Consider the following 8,081-nt stretch of genomic DNA (forward strand, 5'->3'; position numbering starts at 1 on the left):
TGTCTTGTTTTCTTGAGTAAGGCAACTCCAAAATGCCAGGTCTTTCAGCCCAGCTCAGTTTCTTCTGCGTTGGTAGAGCAGCCAGCGCAGAATACGGAGCCCAGGGGTTGGTAATGTCCTCTAGTATCACTCATGGGGTCACCGAAAAATCTACAGGGCTCAAGGTCATTGGCCACAGATAAAATGACGTCATATCACATTATATCTACAGTGGCTTTGATTGGACATACAACATACTTTCAAAGTCTTAGCTAGCAAGCTAGAAGTGATCATCATGAATCAATTCTACAATCTACTGGCATATCCTTTTCAATCCTCGTCATATGAAGAGAAATTAGAGATAAAATGTATCGGTGCTCATCGGCCATTGGACATAAACATTACACAACAAGCTGTAAATTGCTAAATCAACAATGAGTGGTTGCGAAGGACTCAGTGGCTAACTGCAAGCACTGCAAAGCAATCACAAGCCTGCTATTCAGTGGAGTGGATGTGTGGGCCAAGTCTGGGTTTAAGGGTCTCTTTTCCAAGCTTAAAAGGGTAAACACTCAACATTGGTCATGATGTCAATCTAGCATGAATTCAGCCGCTTTCAAAACAACTGGAAACTCGGAACTGGGAAATCCCAGACATCAGTAAGTTCAAGACAACTAGGAATTCCAAGTCGGGAACTCAAGTCTCTTTCTAGAGCTCTGACTGACGTCATGATTGGACCTTGTTTTATTCAGAGTTCCCAGTTGTCTTGAAGATCGCTGATGTCACGATTACATTATTAAAGTGGCATCATTAAAGTGACTAGTGATACCTTTATTAAAGTGACCAATGATTTCAAGTCTGCATGTAGGCAGCAGCCTCTCTGTGTTAGTGGTGGCTGTTTAACAGTATGATGTCCTTGACATAGAAGCTGCTTTTCAGTCTCTCGGTCCCAGCTTTGATGCACCTGTACTGACCTCGCCTTCTGGATTTTAGCACGGTGAACAAGTTAATGATCTTTTTGGCCTTCGTGTGTACGAGGCAGTATCTCTGTCTGAGAACGTTCTAGAGCCGCATAACTCACCATGCACTATCAACTTGAGCTCTAGACCAGGTTTCTAAAGTTTCAGAGCTCTAGGGCTGACAGTTCTTTAATAGTTTGAACAAAGGTAACTATTGCAGGCTATAAATCATGCCTTTCCTTTGACGAGCTTCTTTTGTTGGCACCCCAATATGTCCCATAAACATCACAAATGGTCCTTTTGTTCGATTAATTCCGTCGATATATATCCAAAATGTCAATTTATTTGGCGCGTTTGATCCAGAAAAAACAGCTTCCAATTTGCGCAACATCACTACAAAATATCTCAAAAGTTACCTGTAAACTTTGCCAAAACATTTCAAACTACTTTTGTAATACAACTTTAGGTATTTTTAAACGTTAATAATCGATCAAATTGTAGACTGGACTATCTGTGTTCAATACAGGAAGACAACAAACTCACGCTACTTTCCAGTCATGCGACTTCTCAAAAAGTACACTTCAAATGACACGAATTCAAGATGGCCGTACTTCTTCATTACACAAAGGAATAACCTCAACCAATTTCCAAAGACTGGTGACATCCAGTGGAAGCGGTAAGAACTGCAAACAAGTGCCTTAGAAATCTCGTTTCACAATGAAAACCCATTGAATAGACAGTGACCTAAAAAAAAAATCTGAATGGTTAGTCCTCTGGGTTTTGCCTGCTACATAATTTCTGTTATACACACAGACATGATTCAAACAGTTTTAGAAACTTCAGAGTGTTTTCTATCCAAATCTATGAATAATATGCATTTCTTATATTCTTGGCATGAGTAGCAGGAAGTTGAAAATAGGCACGCTATTTATCCAAAAGTGAAAATGCTGCCCCCTAGCTTTAAGAGGATCATACAGCAAATGCCAAAATGTGCCCTTCAGGTATGTAAGGATGCTCTCAATGGTGCAGCTGTAAAACCTTTTGTGGATCTGAGTACCCATTCCAAATTTTTTCAGTCTCCTGAGGGGGAATAGGTTTTGTCGTGCCCTCTTCACCACTGTCTTGGTGTGTTTGGACCATTTAATTTGTTGGTGATGTGGACACCAAGGAACTTGAAGCACTCAAACTGCTCCACTACAGCCCTGTCGATGAGAATGTGGGCGTGTTCTGTCCTCCTTTTCCTGTTGTCCACAATCATCGCCTACATCTTGATCACGTAGAGGGAGAGGTTGTTGTCCTTGCACCACACAGCCAGGTCTCTGAACTCTTCCGAAATGGGCTGTTTCATTGCTGTCGGTGGTCAGGCCTACCACTGTTGTGTCATCGGCAAACTTAATGTTGGCGTTGAAGTCGTACCTGGCTGTTCAGTCATAAGTGAACAGGGAGTACAGGAGGGGACTGAGCACGCGACTCTGAGGGGCACCAGGGTGTTGAGGATCAACGTGATGGATGTGTTGTTACCAACCCTCACCACCTGGTGGCGGCCCATCAGGTAGTCCAGGGTTCAGTGGCAGAGGGAGGAGTTTAGTCTCAGGGTCTCAGTGGGCTCCAGGTCCTGTACTCTACAGTGTCTGACCCTGTCTCAGTGTGTCCCTGTGGGCTCCAGGTCCTGTACTCTACAGTGTCTGACCCTGTCTCAGTGTGTCCCTGTGGGCTCCAGGTCCTGTACTCTACAGTGTCTGACCCTGTCTCAGTGTGTCCCTGTGGGCTCCAGGTCCTGTACTCTACAGTGTCTGACCCTGTCTCAGTGTGTCCCTGTGGGCTCCAGGTCCTGTACTCTACAGTGTCTGACCCTGTCTCAGTGTGTCCCTGTGGGCTCCAGGTCCTGTACTCTACTGTGTCTGACCCTGTCTCAGTGTGTCCCTGTGGGCTCCAGGTACTCTACTCTACAGTGTCTGACCCTGTCTCAGTGTGTCCCTGTGGGCTCCAGGTACTGTACTCTACAGTGACTGACCCTGTCTCAGTGTGTTCATGTGGGCTCCAGGTACTGTACTCTACAGTGTCTGACCCTGTCTCAGTGTGTCCCTGTGGGCTCCAGGTCCTGTACTCTACTGTGTCTGACCCTGTCTCAGTGTGTCCCTGTGGGCTCCAGGTCCTATATTCTACAGTGTCTGACCCTGTCTCAGTGTGTCCCTGTGGGCTCCAGGTACTGTACTCTACAGTGTCTGACCCTGTCTCAGTGTGTTCCTGTGGGCTCTTGGTACTGTACTCTACAGTGTCTGAACCTGTCTCAGTGTGTCCCTGTGGGCTCCAGGTCCTGTACTCTACAGTGTCTAACCCTGTCTCAGTGTGTCCCTGTGGGCTCCAGGTCCTGTACTCTACAGTGTCTGACACTGTTTCAGTGTCTCCCTGTGGGCTCCAGGTCCTGTACTCTACTGTGTCTGAACCCGTCTCAGTGTCTCCCTGTGGGCTCCTGGTCCTGTACTCTACAGTGTCTGACCTTGTCTCAGTGTGTCCCTGTGGGCTCCAGGTCCTGTACTCTACAGTGTCTGACCCTGTCTCAGTGTGTCCCTGTGGGCTCCAGGTCCTATATTCTACAGTATCTGACCCTGTCTCAGTGTGTCCCTGCTCCAGGTCCTATATTCTACAGTGTCTGACCCTGTCTCAGTGTGTCCCTGTGGGCTCCAGGTCCTGTACTCTACAGTATCTGACCCTGTCTCAGTGTGTCCCTGTGGGCTCCAGGTCCTGTACTCTACAGTGTCTGACCCTGTCTCAGTGTCTCCCTGTGGGCTCCAGGTCCTGTATTCTACAGTGTCAGACCCTGTCTCAGTGTCTCCCTGTGGGCTCCAGTGTCTGACCCTGTCTCAGTGTCTCCCTGTGGGCTCCAGGTTCTGTACTCTACAGTGTCTGACCCTGTCTCAGTGTGTCCCTGTGGGCTCCAGGTACTGTACTCTACAGTGTCTGACCCTGTCTCAGTGTGTTCCTGTGGGCTCTTGGTACTGTACTCTACAGTGTCTGAACCTGTCTCAGTGTGTCCCTGTGGGCTCCAGGTCCTGTACTCTACAGTGTCTAACCCTGTCTCAGTGTGTCCCTGTGGGCTCCAGGTCCTGTACTCTACAGTGTCTGACACTGTTTCAGTGTCTCCCTGTGGGCTCCAGGTCCTGTACTCTACTGTGTCTGAACCCGTCTCAGTGTCTCCCTGTGGGCTCCTGGTCCTGTACTCTACAGTGTCTGACCTTGTCTCAGTGTGTCCCTGTGGGCTCCAGGTCCTGTACTCTACAGTGTCTGACCCTGTCTCAGTGTGTCCCTGTGGGCTCCAGGTCCTATATTCTACAGTATCTGACCCTGTCTCAGTGTGTCCCTGCTCCAGGTCCTATATTCTACAGTGTCTGACCCTGTCTCAGTGTGTCCCTGTGGGCTCCAGGTCCTGTACTCTACAGTATCTGACCCTGTCTCAGTGTGTCCCTGTGGGCTCCAGGTCCTGTACTCTACAGTGTCTGACCCTGTCTCAGTGTCTCCCTGTGGGCTCCAGGTCCTGTATTCTACAGTGTCAGACCCTGTCTCAGTGTCTCCCTGTGGGCTCCAGTGTCTGACCCTGTCTCAGTGTCTCCCTGTGGGCTCCAGGTTCTGTACTCTACAGTGTCTGACCCTGTCTCAGTGTGTCCCTGTGGGCTCCAAGTCATGTGCTAGTCTTATATGACAGCAGATCTACAGCCGAAAGGAGAGATGGCCGGCCGCGCTGAGACACCACGCTGATGCCAAGGCATTATCTTTCAGCGCTTTGCTGAGTTTTAGAAAGGCCAAGGGCACCTCAGACTGCCTCGAAGCCGGAGGTGGCTGACCCAGAGGCTGCAAAATAATGGGTCTGAGACCCTGTGGAAGACTGAGTGATGATGGGAGGAGGGAGGGAGAGAGGTGTCTGTGTGTCATACTGTGTGTCTGGTGTGCATGAGTGTGAGTGTGTGTGTGTGTGTGTGTGTGTGTGTGTGTGTGTGTGTGTGTGTGTGTGTGTGTGTGTGTGTGTGTGTGTGTGTGTGTGTGTGTGTGTGTGTGTGTGTGTGTGTGTGTGTGTGTGTGTGTGTGTGTTTGTGTAGGCTGGTGTGTGTAGGTTGGTGTGGAGCTGGGGGAGTATGGAGGAGTAGGGGGAAGTGTGAGCCTGAGGGAAAAGGGGGCAGTAACACTGGGGTAGTGGTGGAATCATACTTAGGCAGACTTTTTCCCAACTGTGTTTGTGGGTAGTTATTTTCTGTTTAGTCTCTGATATCTGACAGAACTGTTCTCTTGTATTTTGTTACTTTGTTCGAGTGTTTTTTGATAATAAAAAAATCATGAAAACTTTTCACGCTGCGCTTTGGTCCACTCCTTCCGACGACAGGCGTTACAACATCAGATATATCAGATTATAGAATAGTGAAACACATCAGAGTTATAGAATAGTGAAACACATCAGAGTTATAGAATAGTGAAACACATCAGAGTTATAGAGTTATAGAATAGTGAAACACATCAGAGTTATAGAGTTTTGGAATAGTGAAACACATCAGAGTTATAGAGTTATAGAATAGTGAAACACATCAGAGTTATAGAGTTATAGAATAGTGAAACACATCAGAGTTATAGAATAGTGAAACACATCAGAGTTATAGAGTTATAGAATAGTGAAACACATCAGAGTTATAGAGTTATAGAATAGTGAAACACATCAGAGTTATAGAGTTATAGAATAGTGAAACACATCAGAGTTATAGAGTTATAGAATAGTGAAACACATCAGAGTTATAGAGTTATAGAATAGTGAAACACATCAGAGTTATAGAATAGTGAAACACATCAGAGTTATAGAATAGTGAAACACATCAGAGTTATAGAATAGTGAAACACATCAGAGTTATAGAGTTATAGAATAGTGAAACACATCAGATTTATAGAGTTATAGAATAGTGAAACACATCAGAGTTATAGAATAGTGAAACACATGAGAGTTATAGAATAGTGAAACACATCAGAGTTATAGAATAGTGAAACACATCAGAGTTATAGAATAGTGAAACACATCAGAGTTATAGAATAGTGAAACACATCAGAGTTATAGAGTTATAGAATAGTGAAACACATCAGAGTTATAGAGTTTTTTTTATTTTTTTTATTTCACCTTTATTTAACCAGGTAGGCTAGTTGAGAACAAGTTCTCATTTGCAACTGCGACCTGGCCAAGATAAAGCATAGCAGTATGAGCAGACAACACAGAGTTACACATGGAGTAAACAATTAACAAGTCAATAACACAGTAGAAAACAAAGGGGGAGTCTATATACAATGTGTGCAAAAGGCATGAGGTAGGCGAATAATTACAATTTTGCAGATTAACACTGGAGTGATAAATGATCAGATGGTCATGTACAGGTAGAGATATTGGTGTGCAAAATAGCAGAAAAATAAATAAATAAAAACAGTATGGGGATGAGGTAGGTGAAAATGGGTGGGCTATTTACCAATAGACTATGTACAGCTGCAGCGATCGGTTAGCTGCTCAGATAGCTGATGTTTGAAGTTGGTGAGGGAGATAAAAGTCTCCAACTTCAGCGATTTTTGCAATTCGTTCCAGTCACAGGCAGCAGAGTACTGGAACGAAAGGCGGCCAAATGAGGTGTTGGCTTTAGGGATGATCAGTGAGATACACCTGCTGGAGCGCGTGCTACGGATGGGTGTTGCCATCGTGACCAGTGAGCTGAGATAAGGCGGAGCTTTACCTAGCATGGACTTGTAGATGACCTGGAGCCAGTGGGTCTGGCGACGAATATGTAGCGAGGGCCAGCCGACTAGAGCATACAAGTCGCAGTGGTGGGTGGTATAAGGTGCTTTAGTGACAAAACGGATGGCACTGTGATAGACTGCATCCAGTTTGCTGAGTAGAGTGTTGGAAGCCATTTTGTAGATGACATCGCCGAAGTCGAGGATCGGTAGGATAGTCAGTTTTACTAGGGTAAGCTTGGCGGAGTGAGTGAAGGAGGCTTTGTTGCGGAATAGAAAGCCGACTCTTGATTTGATTTTCGATTGGAGATGTTTGATATGAGTCTGGAAGGAGAGTTTGCAGTCTAGCCAGACACCTAGGTACTTATAGATGTCCACATATTCTAGGTCGGAACCATCCAGGGTGGTGATGCTAGGCGGGCATGCGGGTGCAGGCAGCGATCGGTTGAAAAGCATAAATTTGGTTTTACTAGCGTTTAAGAGCAGTCGGAGGCCACGGAAGGAGTGTTGTATGGCATTGAAGCTTGTTTGGAGGTTAGATAGCACAGTGTCCAATGACGGGCCGAAAGTATATAGAATGGTGTCGTCTGCGTAGAGGTGGATCAGGGAATCGCCCGCAGCAAGAGCAACATCATTGATGTATACAGAGAAAAGAGTCGGCCCGAGAATTGGACCCTGTGGCACCCCCATAGAGACTGCCAGAGGACCGGACAGCATGCCCTCCGATTTGACACACTGAACTCTGTCTGCAAAGTAATTGGTGAACCAGGCAAGGCAGTCATCCGAAAAACCGAGGCTACTGAGTCTGCCGATAAGAATATGGTGATTGACAGAGTCGAAAGCCTTGCAAGGTCGATGAAGACGGCTGCACAGTACTGTCTTTTATCGATGGCGGTTATGATATCGTTTAGTACCTTGAGTGTGGCTGAGGTGCACCCGTGACCGGCTCGGAAACCAGATTGCACAGCAGAGAAGGTACAGTGGGATTCGAGATGGTCAGTTATAGAGTTATAGAATAGTGAAACACATCAGAGTTATAGAATAGTGAAACACATCAGAGTTATAGAATAGTGAAAAACATCAGAGTTATAGAGTTATAGAATAGTGAAACACATCAGAGTTATAGTATAGTGAAACACATCAGAGTTATAGAGTTATAGAATAGTGAAGCACATCAGAGTTATAGTATAGTGAAACACATCAGAGTTATAGAGTTATAGAATAGTGAAGCACATCAGAGTTATAGAATAGTGAAACACATCAGAGTTATAGAGTTATAGAATAGTGAAACACATCAGAGTTATAGAATAGTGAAACACATCAGAGTTATAGAATAGTGAAACACATCAGAGTTATAGAGTTATAGAATAGTGAAACACATCAGAGTTATAGAGT

The 8,081-nt window shown here is 45.6% G+C and overlaps 1 protein-coding gene across 1 annotated transcript; it reads left to right on the top strand.

Annotated features, from left to right (window-relative positions):
• The first annotated feature begins 1,879 nt into the window (after positions 1 to 1,879).
• On the top strand, positions 1,880 to 4,543 carry LOC118964344. Its single transcript, XM_036975418.1, has 5 exons — positions 1,880 to 1,936; positions 2,524 to 3,141; positions 3,466 to 3,519; positions 3,824 to 3,877; positions 4,202 to 4,543. The coding sequence occupies exons 1-5, from the start codon at positions 1,880 to 1,882 to the stop codon at positions 4,526 to 4,528; spliced, it is 1,110 nt and encodes a 369-aa protein (XP_036831313.1). The 3' UTR covers positions 4,529 to 4,543.
• Positions 4,544 to 8,081: the final 3,538 nt, after the last annotated feature.

Source organism: Oncorhynchus mykiss, chromosome 3 (genome assembly GCF_013265735.2).
Source record: "Oncorhynchus mykiss isolate Arlee chromosome 3, USDA_OmykA_1.1, whole genome shotgun sequence".
Taxonomy (NCBI): domain Eukaryota; kingdom Metazoa; phylum Chordata; class Actinopteri; order Salmoniformes; family Salmonidae; genus Oncorhynchus; species Oncorhynchus mykiss.